We start from the raw sequence: 27,133 nt of genomic DNA, 5'->3' as shown, positions 1-27,133 counted from the left end.
AGGATGGGGACCTGGATGGAATTGTAGATAGGGTCTGAGCAAAGGCACGGAGGTGTAAAAGTAGGTGGCTTATAAGGAGTAGCATAAATTTGTGGCCTAGGATAAGTCTAGCGAAGTAGATGGGATCTAGATTAGGGCCCTGAACCCATGCAAAGAAATGTAAACTTGACCATATAGGCACTGGGGAGCCAGCTTATGATTTAGGCAAGAAAGACAGAAGGCACTGATGCCTTTAAGCTGAGAAAGTCAGCTGTGTAACACAGATAGCAACCAAACATTTTCTGGATTGCCTTCTTCCTTGGCTCTCCATTATGTGACAAGCCCTATATGTATATAAACTGCTAGTTGGGATAACTTATCAAATCCCCATACTTTGTTCCTCTCCTACCCTAAATTCTGGCTGATTTCAGGTTTGTGGCCATGTAGAAGTTTGATTTATTCTAGATGTGCTATTCTCTGGACTGACATGTCATAGTGAAGCCGCAGACTGTCATGGAAAGAGCCCTGGGCTTGGAGTTTTAACTGCGTATGGGTTCAAACCTCAAGTGTGAGGAACTTCATTTCCTCATTATTCTGCTGCTTTAACTTTTTCTCTTGAACTTTTTAATATCTGCAGAGTTAAACCAATGGTTGTACTGGAATGGATTATCCATAGGCAAATGTCAGTCTTGTGTTTTACCAATTGTGTTTATTTCCTTTGTCGGACTCTTGTTTATAGCATCTGTTTTGCTCTATTTACTTGCTACTTCTAATTTTCTTTTGTTGACCCCTTATTTCTGTGTATTTATTAAGGAAGCACTTTATAACCTAAACAGTGAACCAGATAGCTGCTCCAGGAAATGTTTAGAATGAGGCAGCTCAATTTAGCTGGATTGTTCTGTGTCTGTGTCAGTGGGTTACAGGAAAGACTTCGTAAGGTCCCCATGGGGAAACTGAAAAGTTTTCCAGCTTCTCCTTTGTGAGCCCTCATCCTGTAGTGTCATTATTTTGTTTTAATGAATTCCCAGAACAATAGGTACACCCATCTGAAAATATGACCACAGGACATATTCCAAAGCCAGACATAAATTATTTTTGGACTCTCCATACTTTTTCTTCCCATGATTTGTGTGGCTAACGTAAAGTTGCTGGCACTGTGTATTTTACCTCATTTCCTGAATGAAACATGCTACCAGTGGAGAGAAAGAAAAAGGATTCTGCATTATTTTGCAAATTTTCTTGCTTTTTTTCTTATTCAGTGCTAGTCACTTTATGGGATTCATGGGCATTTAGTAAATAGAAACGAAAAGAAAACCTCTCGAGTTGTGCTACCCTTTTAACCTGAGTTCCTCTCATCAGCTAAAATGATGTTTGTTTTTAGCAAAGATTTCTAGAAACCCAGAATACCTACTCTTGAGATAAAGTGCTTTTTGTAGGTTTGTTGAAGGTGGTAAATCCAGAGTTAGACAAATATTAACTACAAATACTGACTCTGATGCCAGCTGCATTTAAAAAGGAAAGATGATGTGAAGGGTGAGGGCAGGGAACATGTCTTTGTTTGGATTTTATGGGTTGTGTTTCAGGTGATGTTATTTCTGGTGTATTTTTCATTTTCATCCTGTTGAGCTTGAGGTAGCAGTAAGTGTCAGGCAGAGTTCTTGGGAATTCAGGACTAGAGCTCGAGGTGGAGATGAGAGCTAGGGATAGCAGATTTCTTTAGAGGATCCACTGAAATAAATCAGATTAAGGTGGAGAAGGATCTGTGATCTCAGTTAGATCCAGAACAAAGTAAAGGGGCCCTTTCTTTTTCTTTTTCTTTTTTCAAGATTTTATTTATTTATTTGTCAGAGATAGAGAAAGACAGAGAACACAAGCTAGGGGAGCAGCAGGCAGAGGGAGAAGCAGGCTCCCTGTCGAGCAAGGAGCCTGATGTGGGACTTGATCCTCGGACCGTGGGATCATGACCTGAGCCGAAGGCAGAGGCTTTAACCCACTGAGCCTCCCAGGCGCCCCTAGAGCTTGACTTTTTATGAAATATTAACTGGGCAAATACTTAGCCTCTCTGCACTCCATGAGTTCCTTCATCTGCACTAGGAGTGATAATGCTACAACATGGAAACACTGGAAAAGTTAAGTGAAAGAGTTCAGTTTAAGCATATAGCCCAGTGCCTAAAAATTGATAAGTACCTGGTAAATATTGGTTATTTATCCTTTATGTTCAGTGTTTAAAATATTTATCTATTATTCCAATTTTCCAGCCCTTTTGCTTAATTTATGCCATCTAATTTTTCTACATTCATCATATAAAATTCTGATAACCTAAAAAAAAGTAAGAAGTTTCTTAAAAGAATTGGAATACGTCAAAAGGAATATTATTTGCCAAACCCAAAAGAATTCTGCTGACTATGATTTTGGATCAATATTTCATTAAAAGGGGGGGGGCAGGATTAGGTGAAATAAAGTTGACTATAATGCTGTTTTAAAAAATAAATATATTAAGATTTTTTAAAAAAGATTTTATTTATTTGACAGCGAGAAAAGTAACATAAGCAGTGGGGGTGGGAGAGGGAGAAGCAGGCTTCCCACTGAGCAGGAAACCCAATGTGGGTCTTGATCTCAGGACCCTGGGATCATGACCTGAGCCGAAGGCAGATGCTTAATGACTGAGTCACCCAGGCCCCCCACTATACTAAGATTTTTTGAGTAATATTTATAATTGAAAGATTCACACTTGGGATATAGGAAATGTTTCATCTTAATATTAAATTCTTGAACACAGAAAAACATTTAACAGCATAGCATGCCTCTTTCCCCCAGTATTTCTGAGCATCTGCATTGTGTTATGAGCTCTGGGAGAGTCAGAGCCATGAGATAATATTTCTCTACTCCTATATGGCCCACACATCTCTTAGTACCGATGTGTAGGTTTTATTTCAGTTGATTACTTATGAACTCCCAGGAGTTTTGTACACATGTCCTCATTTAGTTTGCCCATTTGCATGGTTCTCAAAAAATGGCCATCAAATACATGGTAAGGGTAGAAGCACACTACATCTGAATGGTAACTGAATATACTAAGTAGTTTGCATGTCTATATTGTCCAAGTAAAGAGCATGAAAGATGACCTAAGAATAAGTGGTAACCCTGAATAGACATTTTCCCGAAGAAGATGTACAGGTGGCCAACAGACACATGAAGATGCTCAACATCATTCCTCATCAGGGAAATGCAGAGCAGAACCACAGTGAGATATCGCCTCACCCCAGTCATGATGGCTAGTATCAAAAAGACGAGAAATAGGGGCGCCTGGGTGGCTCAGTGGGTTAAAGCCTCTGCCTTCGGCTCAGGTCATGATCTCAGGGTCCTGGGATTGAGCCCCACATCGGGCTCTCTGCTCAGCAGGGAGCCTGCTTCCCTTCCTCTCCCTCTGTCTGTCTCTCTGCCTGCTTGTGATCTCTGTCTTTCAAATAAATAAATAAAACCTTTAAAAAAAAAAGACGAGAAATAACAAGTGTGGATGAGGATGTAGAGAGAAGAGCACCCTTGCTCACTGTTGGTAATGTAAATCGGTGCAACCACTGTGGGAAACAGTATAGGGGTTCCTTAATTAAACACAGGAATAACATATGATCCAGTAATTCCACTACTGGGTATTTACTTAAAGAAAGTTTAAAAGCACCAATTTGAGAAAGATATGTGTACCTCTGTGTTTACTGCAGTATTATTTACAGTAGCTACGATGTGGAAGCAACCCAAGTGTGTCTATCAATAGATGAATGGATAAAGAAGATGTGGTATATATACACAATGGAGCGTTACTCAGACCTAGAGGGTATTCTGCCAAGTGAAATAAGTCTGACAGAAAAAGACAAATACCATATTATTTGTCTTTTATGTGGAATCTAAAAACCAAAAATGAACAAAGAAACAGACTCAAATCCAGAGAACAGGTGGTTGCCAGAGGGGAAGTGGGTGGGGGATGGGCAAAATTGGTAAAGGGGATTAAGAGGTACCAGCTTTCATTTATAAAATAAATAAGTCACAGAGATAGAAAGTACAGCATGGGTAATATAGTCAGTAATATTGTAATAACATTATATGGTGACAGATGGCGACTACACTTACTACGGTGAACACTGAGTAATGTATAGAACTGTTGAATCGTTGTGTTGCACACCTGAAACTAGTATAATGTATGTCAACTATACTTCAATGATAAAAAATAGAGTTGGTAGTAACCCAAAGGGGGAAAACTACCCAAATGTCCCTCAGCTGATGAACGGATAAACAAAATGTGGTCTAGCCGTACAATGGGTACTATTCAGTCTGAAAATGGAATGAAGTACTGGTACGTGCCAGAACATGGATGAGCCTTGAGAACGTTATGAAAATTGAAAGAAGCCAGACACAAAAGGTCACAGATTGTATGATGAAATTTATATGAAATATCCGGAATTGGCAAATCATGGAGGTGGAGAATAGCAGTTATAAGGGGGTGGGGGTGCGAGGGATTTATGTTTACTGGGTACAGAGTTTCTGTTTGGGACGATGAAAATTTTCTGGAAATGGAGAGCAATGATAATTGCAAAACATTGTAAAGGAGCTTAATGCTACTGAATTGTCTAGTTTAGAATGGCTGAAATGGTAAATTTTATGTGTATTTACCACACTTAAAAAAAGAAGGGTAAGTGGTAAGGGGCTTGAAGGTCATTGTAATAAGCCTCCTGTTTTTCTTTCTGTGCAGGAGCCATGGATAACAGAGGCTTTCAGCAGGGGAGTTTCAATAGCTTCCGGAGCAGCTCCAGTGATGAAGACTTGATGGACATTCCAGGGACAGCTATGGATTTTTCCATGAGAGATGATGTTCCTCCCTTAGATGGAGAAATAGAAGGTATTATTACTGTTGATGACAATTTATCTTTTTAAAACTTATTTTTAATGTATACACAGTAAAATTCATTTTTTTCTGATGCAATCACAGTTTTAACACCTGCAGAGACTTTTGTAACCTCCACCATTGACAGGTTACTGAACAGTTCCATCCACACCCCAGAGAGCTCCCTCTTGCTGTCCCTTTGCAGCCAGACCTCCTTCACCCCCAACCCCTGGTAGCCACTGATCTATTCTCTGTCCCTGTATTTTTTTCTTTGCTGGAATGTCAGATGCATGGAGTCACATAGTATGTCACCTTTGAGACTGACTCAGCCCATTGCCTTGGAGATTGATTCAGATCGTTCATCTTCTTTTTTTTCTTGCTTAGTATAGCCTGATGTGGGATCACGGGGTCATGTGGGAAATGTATGTTGAACTTCCTAAGAAACTGCCAGACTGTTTTCCGGAGTGGCTGTACCGTTTTATGTCTGAACTAGCTATGAATGAGAGCTCTACTTGTTCCCCATCTGCAACAGCTCTGGGTATTTTTTGTAATTTTTATTTTAGCCATTCTAATAGGTGTGTAGTGTTATCTCATTATGGTTTTAATTTAATTTCCCTAATGCCTTATGATATTGAACATCATTTCATGTGCTTTTTGGCAACCTTATCCTCTTGGATGAAGTGTCTGTTCAAATCCTCTCCCTTTTTTATATTTGGATTTTTATTATCTGGAATAAATTTATTTTTTAGAAGGTCTTTTTTTTTGAGAGAGATAGAGCATGCACAAGAGAGCATGGGGTGGGGAGAGGGAGAAGCAGACTCCCTGCTGAGCAGGGAGCCTGATGCAGGGCCAGATCCTGGGCCTGAGCTGAAGGCAGACACTTAACTGACTGAGCCACCCAGGCGCCCCTGGAATACATTTATAGAAGGAGAATTCTCTCCATCTATTATTTGGTTATCCAGTAACATCATTCTTTTCAATAACTGCATGTAAGTTCATGGTGTAGCTGTACCGTAGTTTATTTAACCAAGTTTCTATTGATGTGCATTTCAGTTTCCAGTCTTGCTTTTACAAACAGTGCTGCAGTGAATAACCTTGCGTGTGTGTGAGTGTGTGTATCTTTTAAGTATATTAGAACATTTCCGTAGCATGACTATATGAGTGCTTATTTCCCCCACAGCTTTGCTGGTGCTGAATACTAGAATTTTTTTCATCTTTACGCTATGATAGGCAAAATAAATAAATCAAATTTTTATTATTATTTTAATTTTCACTTTTTTTAGATTAATGAGGTTAAGTACATTTTCATATGTTAACTAACCATTTAAATTTCTTTTTCTGGAAATTTCCTATTTATACGGTGTGCCTGTTTTACTGATGGGCACATCTTTTCTGGGAGACTTTCATATATTCTTAATGTTTTGTCTAATGTAGGTGGAGTATATTTTTTTCCATTTTTGTTTTGTTTTTGTCTCCTTTTAGAAAAATCTACAAATATTAAACACTTTTATATTGCCAGATTCATTACCCTTTTCTTTTCTGACTTCTGAGTTTCTTGTAGTTAGAAGGGACTTTAATATTAAATTTGTCCAATTACTTAAAACTATTGTCTGGTTCTTTAAGTGATCAGGATTGCCATTTTCAACATAAAGTCAGAGGACAAGAAACTGTGTCAGAATTTATTATTTAGCAAATTTGTAGTGGAGGCATATGACGCTGCAGAAACTTTGCTAGGTTCTGGGAATTAGCAAGTCTTTAAGGCACCCACCCTGCCTTCATGAAGTTGATTCTAGCTGGCTAAACAAACATTAAGTACTTATGAGAACACCTACCTCTTATAGTTGTTTTCAGAATTAAATGAAATAATAACATAAAGTGGTTATAATTGTACCCAGCCTCGAGCTAATGCTCAATAAAATGTTAGCTCTCATTATTCTTATTTATTTCTGTTATAACCGTATATTGTAAGTGTTGTAACTCTTGTAAGGACTCAGCAGAGGAATGTGTGTGTCTAGGATTGGAGAAGTTTTCACAGCAAAGGTGTGTTTGGAAAGGGCCTTGAAAGATAAGTTATTTGGTAGGAAGAAGGGCTTTCCAGGCAGAAAGCAAGCTTCGATAGAGATATCAACAGGCATAATATACAGAGGTATGAAAAGGTAGGCTATAAGCCCAGATAAATATATTGGGGCCTTGAATGTCATGCTAAGAAGTTTGAGTCAACTTTATTGTCACTGTGAGGACAAACTCCTCACCCATTCATTTGAAAAATACTTTTTGAATGTCTGCTAGGTAGGCAGTGCCAGATACAGTGGTGGGATTAACATAGGTAAGATCCAGGTTGATCTGAAATTTAGATCTACTTGCGTAAATGAGTAAAACTACTTAGTTATTTACTCATTACAGTAAGTACCAAGATGGAAATAAAATGAATGACAGTAGAGGATAACTGAGGAATAATTCTTTAGAAAGATTAGAGAGTTCAAAAGGTCAGGGAAGGCCTCTCTGAGGAGGTGACCAACTTGGGAAGAACATACTAGTATGGAAACCACAGGTTCAGAAGGATAAGAAGAAATTGTCTAGTAAAGGTGTCTCAAGACAGGAACAGTAGAAGAGAGACCCTGAATTTAAAGTTCCTCACAGAAAGGCACTCATGGTTTGGTATTTAATGGTTTTTCCTATTGGCCACCTTCTGTGAAAGGCACATGTGTTTGTGTATCTGGTCCACTTACGTGTGGTTATAACTCTCGCACATAGTTACAGCAGTCCCAGGCTCTAGTGAAGCAGTCAGTTAGGGTTTCCCCTGAGCTTAACCTGGACACCTCCAGGAAGCCTTCTGGCTAATTCAGAGTGGTTTAGCTTAGTTCTCATCATTGCTTCTAATCGAAGATGCTAGCATATAGCATCCATATCACCAGTACTTGTTCTGTTCACACCGCTGTCAGTAGGTGATGGAGGCAAGCGACTCTCCCTCTGTTATTCCCATTTAATAGACCCGAAAGCTGAGGCAGACGAGATTGGCATTGCTTGTGATTGTAGAATATGTTTTTACATGAGTAGTCCTTTGCCACTCTTCACTTGCCTTTACAGGAGAGTTCCTGCTTGTGATTTACAAGATCTGACCGTAAAACGGTGAAGCTTTTTGCTGTGAGCCACACGCAGAAATTGTTCCATTTACCATACTCCATAGTGATATGATTTTCTTGCTTTGCTTTTTAATTGTTCTTACTTTATTTAGTGTTTTCACCTGGGATTTCCTAATGTACACAAAAAGAACACCAACAGAAAAAAAAAGGTCATAAAGTCCTTGATGTCTCTGGTGCGGCTATGCATAAAATACTACATTTTGTACCAGGCACGATAGCACGTACTAAAAAGATTAGTTAAAAGGAGCTTGAAAGGCAGTAGAAGTGGTTCTTGTTTTCCAGATGGCTGGAGGGATTGATTTATGAGGAATGAATAAATAAATTCTGCGTGGCATGATTAAATGCATCTGTGGCAGTGTTCTAGTAGTCTGTAAATGAGAAGAAACATAAACATGGAGGTCTCACAGAAGGGGAGGGGGAAGGACATAGAAAAAAGGGGTGGGAGTCGTAGGCAGAACTTCAGGGCTGTGCTCCTGGTCTATCGTTCTCACTTGCCTGCCTCTGCAGCCTGGACCTCATGGTTGGCAATTCATTTATTCACCCATTCAGTTTTTCAGTATTTCTGGAGCACCCCCACCCCCTCAGGAACCCTGTGAATACTGTGCTGCTTTTAGTAATACTTATCTGTTCCCTTGTTAACCTCACCTCCTTGTCTTTCCACCTCGCTTGCCTTCCTACTGCCCTCAGATTGTTGCGTGAGGAGACCTTCCTGGCAAGAGAGAGGCACACGGGTATGGGCACAGCAGCACGAGAGAGCCTGTTCTCTTCAGGCAACATGGAGCCTGCGCATCTGGGGTCCGAGGCTCCTGGGGACAGAGATGGTGACAGTTGGAGCAGGAGGGAAGATAGCAGGGGATAGGGCGGAAGATCTAGTTAGAAATCTGGATGAGGTCTAGGCGGTCTGGGTTTCTGGACCTTATCCTGTAATCAAGAAGTCATCAAATGATTTAAAAGCAGAAGAATGATATGATCAGACGGGTGTTTTCGGGAATTTCTGGCAGCATGGAGGATGGAAGAGTGGGTTGAAGACTGGAAGACCAGTTAAACTGTTACTTAAAAAAAAAAAAAATCTAGGTAAAAGATCAAACGGCTTGAATTAAGTCAACAGAAACGGAGAGGAAGGAACAGTAACTTCTGGAGAAATTTCAAAAGGGGGATTGGTAGGACTCATTTGATATGGGGAATACACTGGAAGAGCCACAGATAACTTCAAAGCCCAGGCAGAGAGTGAGAGCTGGCCGAGTCCCCCACATGTGGGAAAATGTGCCCAGACCACCGCAGCAGGCCTCAACATGACCTCCCAGTGTCCCAGGGAGGGAAAAATATCTTTGAAAATGAAACACATGACGGTCTGTGAGATCCACCAAGGACGCTGCGAGACAGTTGTGTTTGTTCTGCTGTGCTGCAAGGAAGGATTATAGTATTCCTCCAGAGAGAAAGGGAAAACATCTTGGGCCCCAGCTCATGGGCTCCTGTCAGCCCTCCAGTTGACTCAAGCGATTGTGTAGATGGCACAAACTTTTTTTTTTGTCCTTATTATGACATATAAAGGGAATTCAGAATCCATCACCCTCATCATACTCAAACTTCCCCAAATACTTAGCCTGGGAGGATGGCGATTATTACTGCTGTTTTTTGAGCTTGGAAAAAATAATGGCTTGTTGGGGCCATAAACCATAGCAGTTCTCTATGCTGAACCTTCAAAATGAGGCTTATTAATGATGGCCACAGGCTCTAAGGGCTTCCTTCAGGTTACTTGATAGGAGAATACCTGGTCAGATATTAGAATTCGTGCCTTCTTACTTCTTCCCACTTATTTATTTACATTTTTGTTTTGTTTCAAAAACATGCATTATTCATATGTAGTTTATAAACTAACAGTTTAGTTTTTACCTGATGTCCCATCCAGGATGCCATGTGACATTTAGTCTTAATGTCAGCTGGGGCTCCTCTTGGCTGCCATGGTGTCTTAGACGTTCTTTGTTTTTGATGACCTTGACAGGTGTTTTTTTTTTTCCTGTAGTTTTTAAACTTTATTACATACCTGTATTCTCCACCCCCCAGTTATACTGAGAAATAATTGATGCACTTCGCTGTAGAAGTTTAAGGCTCACGGCAGGATGGTTTGATTTACGTATACTATGAAGTGATTCCTACAGTAGGTTTAGTTAACATACATCATCGCCTATAGATAGAATCAAAAGGGAAAAAACCTTTCTGCTTGTGATGAGAACCCTTGGGATTTATTCTCTTAACAACTGTCCTATATATCATACAGCTGTGTTAACTGTCAGCTGTAGTCCTTCACGTTGTACATTCCATCCCTAGCACTTATTTATCTTGTAGCTGAAAGTTGTACCTTTTTGACCACCAATTCTCCACCCTCCCACCCCTTGCCTCTGGCAACCATAAATCTGATTTCTATGAGTTCCTTTTTTTTTTTTTTAACTCCACATGTAGGTACAATCACACGGTATTTGTCTCTGTCTGACTTATTTCACTTAGGATAATGCCCCCTGTGTCTATCCATGCTGTCACAAATGGTAGGATTTCCTCATTTTTTGAAGATAGCTGAATAATATTCCATTGTATATATATATATATGCCACAGTTTCTTTATTCATTCATCATTGATGGACACTTAGGCTGTTGCCATGTCTTCGCTATTATAAATAATGCTGTGGTGAGCATGGGAGTTAGTGTTTTCATTTCCTTTTATTATATTCCCAGAATTGGAATTACTAGATAGTAGGGTAGTTCTGTTTGTAATTTTTTGATGAGATGCCATACTGTTTTTCACAGTGGCTGTACCAGTTTACAGATTTGAGGATGGCTGGTCGGGTGTTTTGTAGAATGTCCCTCAGTTGGGATTTGTCTGATGTTTATCTAATGATTAGACTGGGGTTATGGATTTTAGGGAGGAAGAGTAGAAGTAAAATGCCTTTCTTATGACATTGACACTGTATCAAGGCTATATATTGTCCACACAACTTTCGGCTGCTGATTTTAACCTTGGTCTTCTGGCTGAGGTAGTGTGTGTCATCTTTCCCTACTGTAAAGTTATTGGCTTTTCATCCTTTCCCTGATGTACTCAATGGAAGGAATTCAGTGCACGACCCACACTTAAGAACTAGGGAGTTATGCTCCACCTCCTTGAGGGTCAAGTATGTCCAGAAATTAATTGGAATTGTTCTGTATGGAACATTTGTCTCTTCTCTCCCATTTGTTTATTCAGCTACTTATTTATGTCAGTAGGGACTCATTTGTTTAAACTTGGGGTTATAATCCATTTCTACTTTCTTTTGTTCAGAGTTTTCCAGCTTTGGCCATTTAGAGCTCTTTCAGTTTTCTGTTTTCCTTTGATGCAGCCCTGTCACTGTGGGGTTTTCTTGAGCACTTACTTACTTTTTGGCACTGTAATATGCCATTTTTCCAAGGAGCCTTGGTTCCTGTTAGTAGAGAATGATAAGAGAAACGAAGATATGGGTAGTAGGTGAGCTCATTTGTACTGGGGCATTATTGCTTTAGGTGCTGTCAGCCACCCAGTAAAAAATGTGTGTGTGTGTGTGTACTGACCCATGTCTATGTATACATCTATAAGTAGATATATTATCTACATGTGACCATCCGTGTCTACGTTAAGCTAAACATGAGATCATGAGTCTCTAATTCTGCTCCATCAACACATGGATCATTCCTGCCTCCTCCCCTGGCATGTTTGCAACCTCCCATTCCAGGTAGTGAGAAATTTGGCTCCCACCATCCACCATCCATGATTTAACTCTTCTATTCTAGTGTCTGTGTATGGTGCTTTAAAAAAAAATCTTTTTCTTAAAAGATATTTTTATTTATTTGAGAGAAAGAGGACACAGTGAGAGAGAGAAAGCACAGAAGCTGGGGGAGCAGCAGAGGAGAGGGAGAAGCAGGCTCCCCGCTGAGCAAGGAGCCCGATACATGGCTCAATCCCAGGGCCCTAGTATGATGACCTGCGCCAAAGGCAGACGCTTAACCGACTATAGTGTCCTTGTTTTTGTGTCACCTCTTGATTTTGAGTTTCCTTTAAGAGCAGCTTGTTGAGAAAGATTCTGTGGCTCTGTTCTTTCAGCTTTAATCCATTGTCATTACACTGGAGCCCTATTGGCATTGTGGTAAGGTATGTGGGAGCAGGCCATTTTATAATTTTCTCTTAAATCTCAGTGTCTGTTGGGCCTGTGTCTTCTGGCTGTGACCTCCACACAGCTTCATCCAGTGGTACAGTTTTTGTTCTCCCTGCCCCATACTTCTGATCACAGCATTCCCAATCCATTTCCTGGAAGCCTGGGCCCCCCTTGACTATTTCCTTTGGTTGAGACAAGAAGGCTGGCGGGAGTGTGTGTGTGTGTGTGTGTGTGTATCTGCCTGCTGAAGTGAGAGGAATGTCCTTCCCCCAGCTGGGAGAGGGCTAAGGCAAAGTATTTCCCCCTGGAGCATAGGGCCTTTGGTATAGAGAAAGCTCTGGGGAATTTCACAATGATTACTCTTCCCCTCCCCGCATCAGAGCCAGGAGGGGATCTTTCCTTATCTTCCCTGTGAGAACTTGGTAGGGTTATTGGTGGTAGATCCCACAGGCGTGCAAGCCTCAGAAGTTTCTCACCATCGCGCAGGTCTGCCCTCAGCCTTCGGCAGCTGGGCAGCAGCGCCCTTCTTGTCCCCGCAGCAGTTTCTGGGTCCGTTGGTCTCTACTTCAGGTGAGCAGATCTCTTCATCTCTTTTTGGATAAACCCGGCTCTGCAGATTTGGGCATTGTAGTATCAACCTTCCTTCTCAGGCAGGTCTGTGAAAAGTTCCAGATTTTTCAGTTTGTCCAGCTTTTTCTTGTTGTGGGGATGGGAGTAACAACTCCTAAGCTCTTCACTTGCCAGAGCTGAATCTGGAAGCTCCCTGTGTGTTTTGCAGTCAGTGGAACCACTTCGGTCCTCTCTTGAAGGAAAAGAAAATATCTGTAGAGGCCCTTTGGCAGTACTATAAATCCAGAGTGGGTTCTTTTTAACCTTACCTTGTTCCAGTTTACAGCATGGGGGAAAGGCTGCTGTAACATTTTAGGAGCGTATGCTCGATGTTTCTGGGGTCTGTGGCAAGCAGCTACTAGCTGCACAGATCCTGTAGCCATACTGGTAGAACTCTAGTTAGCCATATGCCAGAAGCCTTGGGTCCCAGGTTGTCATATACTTCACTCATGAGCTGTCTTACTTCTCTTTGCTAAGGATCAGTAGTGCCATTTCATGATCCTACCAGAAGAGTGTTCTCAGGTAACTATGCAACCAAGATACCATTTGGAATTCTTCAAAGCTTAAGGTCTTCTCAAGTCATGCAGTACAATGTATGAGTGATCAAAAAGAAAAATCATTGCTAAAATGATAGAATATCAGAGTTGGAAGGGACCTTAAAAATCATGCCTGCAAATCCTTCCTCCTTTTATAGACAGAGAACCTGAAAACCACAGAGATTAAGGCAATTGCCCAAGGTGATAAAACTAGTGATTTGTGGAGCTAGGGTTAGAATCTGTACCTTCTCACTGCTGGACAAGAGGGCCGACAGCAAAGCCTTTCTTTCCCTTGCCTTTCATTTAAAAACTTCTTCAGCCACCTTCCTGTCAGTGCTTTCCTCCTGGTGTTCTCCAAACGCTGTCACCTGCTTTGTTTCTAAACACCCCAGTGGTCTGCCTCTTATAATGCAAGCCTGCCCTGTGAAATTTCCTGTCTCTGCTCTTCTAGCTGTGCTATCATTTTTTGGTCATTATTTTTCTTTTCGGAACCACCACATAACACATAGATACACCTCACTCACTATTAAAGATTCAAACAGTGCACATGTATATAAAATGTGAAAGGTGCCCTGTACAAAGATAACCCATAAAAATAATTCAGTGTGACTCTTTCAGTTCTTTTTCTCTCCAGTCAACACATAGGCACACACTCTGTTTAAAACATTCTTATTATTTTGTGACTTGCTTTATTCACACAATGTGTTCGAGACATTTTTCTATTTTAGTTCATGTCAGTCTCCTTCTTCCTTGTGCTGTTCCTCTATTACTGGACTCTTTCATTGTTTCTAGGTTTTTGCTGCCACTACAGTGCTGCAGTGAATAATGTACACACATTGGAGTGGCCAGGTACATGTATTTCTTTAAGAGCAATCCTTAGATTTTATATCTATAGCTCATTTTTTTCTGTCTGTGACATCACAGTGTTTCCATGAGTCCAAGAAGAATCTCCTAATTGGTATTTCCTCTCCCAAGTTTTTGCCCCTGCCAGAGAATGATTGGTAATCTCTTGTCCCCAGCTTCTTTCTGGAGATTAATAGACAGAACCCAACACAGACTTAGGACAGAAGAAGCAGAGAACCGCTGCTTTGGAAACAATAATTACAAGTTATTACGCAGGACTTAGCCAGGAGGTTTCCCAACCCTGGGGTATGTTATTCGTGTTTTAGGGCAGCGTCTCCCTACCCATGACATTTCCCAGTCCTTTTGTCAATCCCATAAATGTGTAAGTTTGAGAAGGAAGGAATGAAGAACAAGTAATGGAGCTGAGATATGTTTTCTTTATGTGGACAACACCCTCAGCAACTTTGTCAAATCTAGCCCCTCTACTTCCAGTTCTCTGTTGATTTTTGTGGCATTCTAGTCCAGTGGGAGCCTGCGGACACCAAGCCATAAATCCATATGCCATTTCTGCCAGCTTTGGTGGCTCTGGTAGTTCACACTCTGGGTCCAGTGGTAATGAACGTGGGTTGGGTTGGGAACTTCCAGATCAGAGCAGATGCTGGGGATAGAAGTCACACCCCCACGCAAATGTCTACAACCCAGTGGGGCCAGACCTCTACCCATTGGGAAACAGGGAGTCCAAAAGTGGTCTTAGAATCTGGATTCCTCTTTGTCTTCAGTCTTTTCCCTATCTTTCTGCCATGCCTCATCTTCCTGTGTACTTCTCAGAATCCTCAAACTTCACTTAGTAGATTTGTTGCTGTTTTTGCTGTCCCATTACCCGCATCTCTCACCACCTTATTTTCAAATACATTTTTTAAAATATTTTATTTATTTATTTGTCAGAGAGAATGTGTGCACAAGCAGGGGGAGCAGCAGGCAGGGGGAGAAGCAGGCTCCCCGCTGAGCAAGGAGCTCAGTGTGGGACTCGATCCCAGGACCTGGGGCTCATGACTTGAGCCAAAGGCAGACACTTAACTGACAGAGCCACCCAGGTGCCCCTCACCACCCCTTATTTGGTCCAGTTTTCAGCAGAGTTGAGCTTCCTCTTTGTTGTCCTTCCTACTTCTTAGGCAACTTCAAGTTTTAACCTGTTGTGAATGGAAACCAAAGCAGTCAGTCCTGAAATGAAACGTATGCAAACAAACAGGCACTGACCAGTCAGACCGGATGCCAGACGTAGCACTAGGCAGTGTCCTGGGGCCTCCTCACGTTCCAGCTGCTGAATCATGGGAACATTCAGGAGCTTTCTAGGGGATGGTTGGCGGGGAGAAGCATCCTTGGGAAAAAGTAGTCATTTGCCTACAGGGCTGGAGGTATTTCAGTATTAACAATCAGCATGGCTCTATAGATGGGTATCAATGGAAAGTCTCCTTGAATACGTGTCCCAGGGGCCAAACTAAGATAGTATATTAAATGTGACATGGCCCTGTGATACCCTCCAGGGCTTGGATGGGAGAGCTGCTCCACCAGCAGTTGCTTTTTAGCCCCTGGGTCTAGGTGAGTGGGAAAGCAAATTGGAAGTGAAATGGAGGCACACATTGATCAGCCTTAAAAGTATTGATTCATTATTGGGGCTTCAACTTTAATGCAGTCTCAAATCTGGGGATGAATGAAATGTGGAAGGGTTCATAACTTTCTGGGAGATCTCAAATGGATGGGCCAATAAAAGAAGGGAAGAGACTGCAGGTGTGGAAGTGAGAAATGGCATACAGTCAGCTCTTACTATATACCGTTGAGTGAAGGTAACATTTAAATAACCACAGGATGAATATCTGCTGCCATACGCTAGGTAGAGTGTTGGATTTTTTGTAGGTGTCATTTCAGCCTTGCAAACATACCATATATCCCTGTAAAAACGGAAATACATTTTTTAAAAAAAGATTTTATTTATTTACTTGACAGAGATCACAAGTAGGCAGAGAGAGAGAGAGAGAGAGAGAGAGGAGGAGGAAGCAGGCTCCCTGCAGAGCAGAGAGCCCGATGTGGGGCTCGATCCCAGGACTCTGAGATCATGACCTGAGTGGAAGGCAGAGGCCTTAACCCACTGAGCCACCTATGTGCCCCGGAAATACATTTTTTAAAATGGGGCTCTTTTGGGGTCCTGTGATATATACCAAGGGCCCTGCCCCATTTCTCTTGAGTGTTTCTTTCTTCCTTACGGCTGCTGCCAGTGAGTGAGCCCTCCTGCAGCTGCAGTATCACCAAAGCAGTGTTTCAGGGTCTGTGCCCGAGATTTCTTTCTTTCCCCTTTCCCCTTGTGTTTTGGTTAGTGTTTAACAAGTTCATTTAATCAGTTACTATTCAGCCCCCCAGGTAAATTTCTAGTGGCATATTGGTTAGGGATTGAAATAAACATGACTCTCAAATTGGAATTTCTTTTCTTGTATTTTACAAGGTTGTCTAGTTTGAAGCATCACGTGATTTGTAGGAAAAAAATTTAGAAAGTAGTTTCCATAAAGGGAAACAAGCTAAATGCATTCATTTATATGCCTCCTCATTCAAGCAGTGTTTCTAAAGACCCATTGTTAAGTTTTTAGACCTAAGTGTAACCTTTACTGGGAAAGCTGTTTAAATGTTGACTTTTTTCTGACTGGTTTTCTGGACATTTTTTCCCAGACTCAAGCAGTGCAAATTACCCTTTAGGGACTTTTAAAAAATTATTCAAATTGAGATCTAATTGTACTTTAACTTGAATCATTTTCCTGTTAGAGTATTAAAATTGTTTTATGTGTAACTTAGAGCACACCGTGCCTTCAAAACTTACTTGGGTTAAGTTTTACCTTTTTTCCGTATGGAGGCAAATAAATATAGACTTACTCAAGTGCCTCAATATGACACGTAGGGTCCTTGTTTAATTTTACTCTTCCTTCCGTGGCAGAAAATTTACACAGCAGAAGCGTAACTCTTAATACACTGTTTTTTTGAAAAGCCCCTTTGCATTTTGTGACTTTCTTTGTACCTCAGGAGTTGGTCATGAATGGGATAATCTCTGCTGTCTTTCTTGAGAATTAAGTTTTATAAAGTTACCATTTCTTTCTATTAAGTTAAAAAAATGCTAAGAAAACAGTTGGATGTGGCATATGACCCACAGTTTAAGACGTTTGTCATCCAGTCAGGACATACAGGTAGGTCGTGAAAGAGTGGAAACAACTTAATCCCTCTCATTGATGAAACTGAAAATAGTTGTAATATCGTTATCATCATTATTATTATACACTTTTAAGTATTTTATTTGTCCTGTTCTAAAAATTATGATGGGTATTTAAAAATTCCAGGTCTACACTTGTGCCAAATGCCCATTAAGTGGCCTTCCTATGCTGAAAGTTTTAAAAATGAATATTACACTGGATGTTAACTGCACTGGAATTAAAAAACAGCATTGTTATAGAAGCCACTGACATTTTAGAAATCAGAAGGTGATCTGATCACATCTGTGTTCCAGAAACACAACTCTGCTTGTTCTCATATGTTAACTGTATTATTGGGTTTTTATCACAGGCTGCATTACAAATTGGTAAGCATTTCTTTGTCTTATTTTCACAACAATATCAATTGACCTGCGCCAGGCAGTCTGTATCATGAACATATGTTAGAGATTACAAATTTGGCAGAAAAGGGAATTGTAAATTAAATCTCATTTTAGTTCAAGGACTGCATCATAGCTACCAAGACCTAGTTTTCAAAGGAAGTAAATTTACATGGAATAATAAAGTCCCTCTCCTAGGTATAACATTTGAAAAACACATGAACTTACATCAAAAATTATTATAACATGGTGCCAGTACTACAATTTAGTCACTGTATGTCGAAGAACTATGCATTTTCTAAATACCAAAACATATAGTATCTTGAAGCGTAAAATCATCTAGTGAGATAACGTAAATCTTAGTGGGTGATGTTAAGTGAATTTCGCAGTTACCTTCAGGAACTGCAGGTAGCATCCTATTTAATAAAGAATGACTTTGAAGGAGACTTACAAGTTTGGGCACGTTATCCTCTTTGAGTAAAATAGACACACTTTTCTAAAAGTACAGTTGTGTAACACAGTCACACTTGGGCCACAAATCGCTTTTTGATTTTCAAGCTTTGCAGTTTATTGCTGCAGTACTATCAGTTGCCCCCTTCATTTTCATTCTTCTCATTAATGCTAGTCGAGTTCGTCAAGAGACTGAGATGTTACGATTAATGACTGACGGGGCCCAAAGCACACAGGGTTCACCATGTCCCTCACAGACTTCATAAGGTTTTGTTGTACTAACATTTCAGGCTGCAGCGGGCCCTAAGAAGTGATGAAAGTGATCATCACAGCCTTTCAGAGCCCTACGTTTAGGTCTGATTATTGGAGCACACTGACTGGATTAATGTTTAACAGCAGCTGTCCTGCCGATTCACTGAGGGAGTTGAGAGATGGCTATTTCATTCCCCTTTACTCGACTGGCCCTTTTGCACAGTTAATTAAGACCCAATGAAGAATAGCCTTAGGAATAGGGCCTGGGAAGGGAGATCCTTTTAAATAATGCAGATGTTATAGTGCATTTATTTTCAAAGCCCAAGTAACTAGTTTTACCCAGTTTGGATTAGTGGGATCACATTTGATGTTGCTTTCTCGGTAGAGAACTAATACTAAGAAACGACTAATTTTCTTGACTGTAATCTGAACTTTTAAGTTACTAGGCGCTGTTAAAGATGTGAGCTTGTAGAGTTAAGTTCACGTGCAGTTCCATTTTCATAATTTTCTCTAGATATGATATATACACAGAAAGACAGAACATATGCATACAGTTTAAGGACTGATTATCATGTGGACACTCAGGTAAGTAGGGCTCAGATGGAGAAAAATTACCAGCATTCCAGAAGCCCCACGTTCCCAATGTGCTCCATTCAGAAGGCGACCCCCCTCTCTCCTCTGGGTGGCTACCATCTTTACTTTTGTCATTTCCTTGCTTCTTTTTCTAATGTGGCAACTTATATTTGCACCCTAAAATGGCATGATTTAGGTTTGCCTAGCTTCAAACTTAACACGAATAGAGTTGTGTTATGGGCCCCTGTGTCTGGCATCTTTCACTCAGCATTACATGTCTGAGATTTTCTCCTCATTTTTGCTCGCCAGTGTGTTCTTTTAAAAAAGACTTTTCTGGGGACGCCTGGGTGGCTCAGTTGGTTAAGCAGCTGCCTTCGGCTCAGGTCATGATCCCAGCGTCCTGGGATCGAGTCCCACATCGGGCTCCTTGCTCCACGGGGAGCCTGCTTCTCCCTCTGACTCTGCCTTCCACTCTGTCTGCCTGTGCTCGCTTTCGCTCGTGCTCTATCTCTGACAAATAAATAAATAAAATCTTTAAAAAAAAAAAAAAATAAATAAAAAAGACTTTTCTGTATTTGCCCCACTCCCTTTTTTACTTAGGATTCATGTAATTCTCTAAACGCTCTCAGATAGTCCTCCTTTGCCTCCCTGGATTTTCTGCTAAATAAGGTCTAGTAATTGAAACTCGCCTGGACCCCAGTTTTGTGAACTGACCCGGCTGCCCCCGTTTGACGGCCTTCGTTTAGATGAGACTACATCCTGTGCTCGCTTCGGCAGCACATATACTAAAATTAGATGAGACTACATCTTTAAGGCATCTGTGCTCCCTTAAAAACCTTCCTTTCTCCACGGCTGGTCCAAGGGTCTGGTCACGTGACTCCCCCAGTGACATCACATTCTGACCGCCAGGGAACACTGGTGGTGCTTTAGGTGGCATTTATTCCTGCGAAAGGCAGAGAACACAGCAAGTGCCCTTCTAAAGCAGTGCACCCCAGGGCTCCTTCTGTAAATGGCCAAATGCTGGCTGTCAAGGTTATTTCTTCCTTGAGGCAGAAAAAAAGAAAGCTGTGATCACAGGTAAGCAGACTTGAGCCCAGCCCAGCACCGAAGTGTGACCCCAGGGAGAAGGGGGATCTGGAGAATCACAAGCAGTCTGTTTGTGGGCTTCTAATCACTGCCTGTTCTTTTCGGAGCCGCCTGACAATTTGCGTTGCTAACGGGAGACTGTCTGCGAGGCAGAATGATGCAGTGCTCATGTTACCTAGTGATGTAATAGGAGTCTTTCTTTCCTGTTGGGAAGCTGTTGCAGGGCTTCATGTTTGTCTTAATGTCGGTAGAGCTGGGGGCCTCCTGTGACATACAGTGTAACCTTAGATAGCTCTCGGGTGCTTTTAAAAATCAGTTGCACAAAATCCTCTCTAAATTTCTCCTGAGAGCAGAGCGCTTCATTTGGAGCATTAACCTGCTTTCAAAAGTAAAATTCTGGTTGTTGGGTGTCCTTTGTGTTCATGTCAGCATTTGTCTTTGAGAGTTGAAACAGCTTGGTTTTCTTTTTTTCCTTTTCTTTCTTTTTTTTTTTTCCCCTCTCACCATACTTCCTTTTCTTTCTGCCCTCCTTTCCTAGCTGGCTGTTTCCCTCCAAGCTCTCAGACACACCAGCATTAATCTTTATCAGTATGCCACTGACAGGATAGGAAATGCTGGGCTGGTGATTCAGCAACCAACCATGTCACAGCCAGGTAGGCTTAAAGATATGGAAAGGACTTTGGTTAGGAGTTTTAAGATTAACTGGTTCCCCACCTCCACTCCAGCCCCACCCCCACCCTCAATAGGATCTGGATTCTGCAGAGCTTTTCTTTTTAAATGTGTGTGTTGCCGGTGAAAGGTACGCCATCCCTCATCCCAGGGAGGAATTTGGAAGACGGACAGTTTGTAAATCAGGTACAGCTTGGGGGTTAATTCCCACTTACCCTAGGAGAGTGCTGAAGTTGTCTGTGGGAGTTTGGAGTGAAGATGGGGACACAGTTGGGGGCGGGGGAGCTGGATATCAGCTCAGGGCCCACTTTGGCCTTCTCTGCAGAGGGATTCCTCACCAAACAGTCTGGATGAAGCTTTGTCCCTGCCAAGGTTGACACTGCAAATGTGAGTTTTGGCTGGTTGAGTTCAATGATAGCATTACTCTGCATTTTTCCTCAGTGAACATTTGCATAAATTCCTGAATACTGTTTTGCATTTTGTGTTTAATAGAGAAGTACTGTTTCCTCAGAGGACTGTGTGGAACAAGTTTGTCAAGCAGTATTAAGTAACCTAGTTTGTATACTGCTCCAGAGTTTGAATACTTCATTCTCATCCCCACGGTTCCGCAAATAAACTTTGATTCCACTGTTATTTCTTGAATTTTGGATATGTGTTAAATGCGAGAATGCAATAGCGACTCAGAGAGCTTCCCTCAAAGAGCTTCGGGTCTAGAAAGGAAGACAAAAATATTTGTGTTAAGTGATTATAATATAAGTGCTGAAAGCAAAGCAGAGAAAGGACTGGTTGGGCAAGTGGGTATGTGGCTTCCATGGAAGGATCAAGGAGGACATTCCATTGCTCGGCCAGGCACTGGTCTTAGAAGCTCTACTTGTAAGTCTTAGACTGTTCTGCCATAGACGAAGTTCCTAGGAGCCCATTACATCAAGGATCAAAGTCTTCAACCTATTGAAGGCTAGTATGTACATTCCAGCCGGCTTAACTCTTGAAGAGCCCCACATGCTTTCTTTGGAGTTCCCACTCAGGCAAAAGCCACCTCCCAGAATTGAATTACTGCCTTACACATGCAAAATAGTTTCTGGTGTGCCTTGTCTGCAAAGACCTTTGGTCCTTTTGTCTCCCTTCCATAAAAGAGACTGAAATACCTAAGCTGCTTCAGTGTGCTCCAGTATTTTGTTTCAGAAATCCTTTTCCCACTACACTTCAATTCCTGCCAGTTCTCGCCTTTGTACTGTCCTGCTCATCTGTCCCTTTCCATTTAGACTGCCTTAAGGCACTCATCGTTTTGTGCCTAGACCACAGAAACCGCTAAATATGATGGATATTCCCACCAATGATTATGTTGCTTTATCAGGACACCCTAACTGTAATCATCCGACGGTTTAAGGACTCACCTTTTGGTGCTCAGCAGGGAGGTGTTAATGTGTTTAGAGTGTCTGAGGTGCTAATGTCTGTTTCCTGTTCATTACAGAGGACAAGTCATACAATGGTGGAGGAATAGGTTCTTCAAATAGAATGATGGACTTCTTGGAGGAGCCGATCCCTGGTGTGGGGACCTATGATGATTTCAATACAATTGACTGGGTGAGGGAGAAGTCTCGAGACCGGGATAGGCATCGAGAGGTAAGAACAAAGATGGTACGCAAGTTAAGTGTCATGAAACATCAGGGAAAGAGCTTGAAGATACGTATTCTTTATATGTCTGTTTTCTTTTGGCCTTGGACGTGGCTGAATCTGGTGTCTACTGGCAATGTAGGGTTTGTTTTTTTTTTTTTAACTTTATTTTTAGGGCATTTTGTGTCTGATTTTAAAAATCTCTATTTAATGGTAATTTATTTTCCTATAGTAAAGTAGTTGGAAAGGATCCTCACAGCCCTGATGTGGGTATAAGTGCCTATGTAAAGAGGTAAAAACAAACTTGGTGGAGGGGACCGAAGTACGTTTCAGAGGTCTTCTTCCTCGATCTCATTTCCCTTTTATGGTTTTCCCTGAAACAGGATTTTTAGAACTGAGAAAAGAAAGGGGGCTTCTTTCAAAGGAATAAAAAGGAAAAAAAAATCTCAGTGCCCTGGTGTTTACTGAAGCCTACAGGATAAAGTCCTTGTGATAATGGCTCTTGTACAACCATAAAAGAAAAGTACGCATTCGACTCAAACCCACAAGACCAATCAAATTCAAATTAAGGATGTTAACTTAATGTGACAGGTAATAAGATGGCGCTCCCAGCTATGGCACAGATTCCTTTGAATTTGGTGAGAGAATTGGCCCACTTTTCCCTTTCCAGAGTCCCATGAAAACCTCTTAGAGCAGTCTGCCAAGGTCTTTTGCCCTTAACTTGTTGCCGTGCATCATTTAAATCAGGGAGTCACAATTTCTAGCTCCTCTCAGGGCCACGTGGAGAGCTTACTCAAAAGGGAGGGCCCCCGAGCCCCAGTGATCCAAATGCAGCGGGTGATCCTCTGGTGAGACATTTCTTCAGCCAGCCTTAGGTGTGGTTGTTTCTTTCTTATTGTTTCTGTTTTGAGTCCAAATTTAAAACGTGATTCTGAAGTCAGTCCCACTCTCTCCCGAGTTCATGATTTCCTTTGCTCAGAGCCAGGCAAGTCTCCTGAGCAGTGAGAGGCAAATCGCTTTTTATACTTAAGCCCTTCCCATCTCCTGACTGGTTTTCTCATAATCACCGGAGCCTAGCAGTCAGGTTGTCCCTGGTAGAGGTTTTGAGAAATGCCTCTGTATTCCTTGGATTTCTGATCATCTCACTGAGTTTTCTGTCCTAACTGAAAAAAGGGGATCTCTACAAAAACACTTGCTGTTTTTCATAAGGTTGCTGCTACTTGGGCACACACGCACATGTTCTGTCATACCAGTTCATCAGGCAGGCTTTAGAATTTCTGCCATCCATAATTCAGAGTTCAGTTTGTCATTCAGCATGTTACTTCCATTGTGAAAGTCATCTGGGATATGACAAGGGCATATTTCCCACTATCTGAAAATGGTTGCATCTGAGACACATTATGCCAATTACTAATAATTCAAAACCAGTTAGAATGTGTTTATCAAGTCTTCAAAAGGGACTTTTTTTTGGCATGAACTGTTCATCATTAGACTGGAAACACTGTTGCAGAGAAAAATACCGCCTTATCTACTTTAGGCACTAAAACTGGAAACTTAAAAGCCATAGGTCGAAATGAGTTGTTAAAAACTTTTAGTAATTTATCATTATTTGCGATAGTGCTATAGATGAAGATGGGATAACGAAGTCACAGTTTCAAAGATAAGAAATAGAGGTGCAGAGAAGGGGACAGTGACAAAGCTGTCTGAATGCTTGATTTTGAAGTGTGGGCACTGAAGGGTTAAATCGAGAGGGCTAGCACCTGAAATGTAGACTTTTCTGCACCCTTCTCGATTAGCCTCAGTATTCCCAGCAAGTTTTTTTTTAAAGATTTTATTTATTTATTTTTTAAAAAAGATTTTATTTTTATTTATTTATTTGAGAGAGCATGCGCAGGGAGGAGAGGCAGGAGAGGGAGAAGCAAGCTCCCTGCGTTGTGGGGCTCTGTCCCCAAACCCTGAGCCCAAGGCAGACGCCTAACCAACTAAGCCACCCAGGTACCCTTCTGCCATTCCCAGCAGGTTTTTGAAAATAAAGAAATGCATCTGTGATATCATTTAGTATCTGTGATCAGTGTGGGGAGCAAGTCTTGGAACTTGCCTGACCTGAAGTAGCCCACCAATAGGAAATCTCACACTGTACTTTCACCACTCAAATAAGCCCATGTTTGTGGAATGAGCCCATGTTTGTGGATTGGAAAAACAATCAACCTTTTGGCCGTGAGTCAAGAGACCATCCTTAGAATATCAGATGTCTAGGGCAGACAGAGACCACTGCAAAAAGCAAAACAAATTGAGGTGATAGAGAATTAGCAGCTGAATGGGGAATCCCTGACAAAGGTACGCGGAGCCATTGCCATACTGCAGAGAAAGGTAGGGTTCAGTAAGACAGGCTTGGTAAAACTCCCAAGTTCCTGAAGAGGTCAGTTCAACCCAGAATTATCTGAGAAGTAACTCCACCATTGGTCTCTATGCCTAACGAACAGATTTGTCTTTGTGTTTCTTTACTGTACTTTAAAGGTGAGAAAGCAAGTATGTGTGCAGAGTGTGCCAATTTTTTTTCCCTCATTCCTCCCTAGATTACCAATAAAAGCAAAGAGTCGACATGGGCCTTAATTCACAGTGTGAGTGATGCTTTTTCTGGCTGGTTGTTGATGCTACTTATTGGGCTCTTATCAGGTATGGTAAACTATGTTTATTTTCTTAAAAAATCTCCCAAAATTTTGTGGTGTGCCCTTCCCCAAATCATGAACTGAGTTGCGTGCAGTTTTTTACTGTTTTCCCACATGAAATAAATTGCTGGTGGACCTCGAGGAAGCTCAGTGTTCCCATCTGTAAAGGGATACTAATAGTTGCTTCCCCTTCCTTAAAGAAATGCAGTTAAACGAGGAAATGTATCTAAATGCATTTATACGCTATAAAGTATTATATCCATTTTAAGGCGCTATTAGCACTGCCTTTCAGTGATTGTCTTGAGGAAGAGTTCTTCTAATAGAGACAATCAAGGTTTTTTTGTTGTTGTTGTTGTTGAAGATTTTATTTCTTTGAGATGGAGAGAGAGAGCATGAACAGGGGAAGGGCAGAGGGAGAGGCAGACTCCCCACTGAGTATGGAGCCCCACGTTGGGGCTCGATCCCAGGACCCAGGGATCATGACCCAAGCTAAAGTAGATGCTTAACCGACTGAGGCTCCCAGGTGTCTTGAGACAATCCGTTTTTCTTTTTCTTTTTTTTTTTTAAAACACATACTACATATGGTTTCTTTTTATTCTTTATTTTGTTTTTTCAGTGTTCCAAGATTCATTGTTTATGTATCATACCCAGTGCTACTATATGGCGTTCCTAGGAGGAGATAGAGAACTTCCTGGAAGCTTTTTGTAGCTATTTCTTAAACATCTGCTCTCTTATTTGGTGGTAAAGAACATCAAAGAAGATAGGGCCCATACCCTCAAGAAACTTATAATGTCATTCTTTCATGCTGGCCAACAAGTGGGATGACCCTGATGTCCCTTCCTTTTCCTGTCATCTCCGTCAACCTCCCAAGCCACGCCAAATAATGCACAGTCTAACTAGGAATAGTGCACTTGCTAATAAGCCCACACAGCTTTAAAGCAAGCTCCCACGCAGGCTTCCCCTCCCACGGAGGAAGCAGAAAGGCAAGAATGCCTGGGATAGATGCTAAGGATTGTATCCTTATGGTATTAAAAGATGGAATACTGAGCTGAAAGAGAAGTTAGGTGGGAAACCTGGAGGTAGATGGGATAAAAAGACTTACTAGCACGGGCTCTACTTCGCAGGACTTGAATCCCAGCTCCGCCGCTTACTAGTTTTGTGACTTTTGGCAAGTTTCTTAACCGTTGGCAGCTCTGGTTTACTGATCTGTAAAACGGGGCTAGCAAGAGTACCTGTAGTCCACATTTGCTGTGAGCACAGAGTAGTAGGTAGATGAGATGTAGCATGCGTAGTGCTCAGCACGGGGCCCACAGTTGTTAAGGGCGCTCTTGCTGCTGTTCCCTAGTGAAGATTACGAGCCACAGAGCACAAGACAATTGCTACACATGAAGAAAGGCTCAGCCATAACTGGGTTTTCAAAGATTACCTAGGGAAGGCGTCAGCAGTGTTTTTTGGTAAAGGACTGGATGGTCCCTGTAGTACGAAAGTAGCCATAGACAATAGGTAAAGAAATGAGTGTGGCTGAGACCAAGCAAAACTTCATTTACAAGCATGAAGGCGCATTTGACCCCTGGGCCATAGTTTGCCAACCGTGGTCTGGGGTGTTAATGCTACCCCCTTCTGGCCAGTTTAGAGCTGACTGATGATGGACCGAGTGTTCTGTAATGCAATAGGTAGGTATTGCAAAGAGGCTGAAGGGAAGAGGGCTGAGAAAAGGTTATATAGCTGAGCAGTTAGTAGGATAGCAGTGACCTTAGAAAACTATCTCATAAATACTAGGGGTCAGATTTCAAGGCGAAGCAACCATTGTAGAGATTTCGGAGCTATTCGATGCCCATTGGAAGGCAAGAAGGGCCAGAATCTAGGATGGTAATGAGAACAGGGGAAAGCATTTTGTTCTGTAGGAAGGGAAACCTGGTAAAATTTGTAACCGCGGAAGGGGCTCACTAGGAAAGGAGAAATAGCAGGAAGAGGGAGGATAGGATTGAGGGTACTGGTGTTAGATCGAGTAAGGACAGGCTCATGTGAAACAGCCAGAGAACAAGCCAA

General features: G+C 41.6%; 1 protein-coding gene across 4 annotated transcripts in view; it reads left to right on the top strand.

The window, feature by feature from the left end:
* Nucleotides 1–27,133, top strand: part of CLCN5 (chloride voltage-gated channel 5) — a 155,686-nt gene that overhangs the window by 106,135 nt on the left and 22,418 nt on the right. For 2 of the 4 annotated variants that reach the window (XM_045068420.1, XM_004755112.3), the window contains exons 4-6: nt 4,724–4,870; nt 22,273–22,424; nt 24,992–25,091. In XM_045068420.1, the coding sequence (XP_044924355.1) occupies nt 4,724–4,870; nt 22,273–22,424; nt 24,992–25,091 (399 nt within the window). Of the gene's footprint in view, nt 1–4,723; nt 4,871–19,834; nt 20,124–20,848; nt 20,988–22,272; nt 22,425–24,991; nt 25,092–27,133 lie in introns of those variants that run through there. The other 2 variants (XM_004755115.3, XM_004755116.3) reach the window with 2 other exon arrangements.

The sequence above is a fragment of the Mustela putorius genome, unplaced genomic scaffold, assembly GCF_011764305.1.
Source record: "Mustela putorius furo isolate JIRA1106 unplaced genomic scaffold, ASM1176430v1.1 tig00003903_pilon_pilon_pilon, whole genome shotgun sequence".
NCBI lineage: Eukaryota > Metazoa > Chordata > Mammalia > Carnivora > Mustelidae > Mustela > Mustela putorius.
Note: the sequence above shows the minus strand (reverse complement) of the source record. Positions and strands in the feature narration are given on the sequence as shown.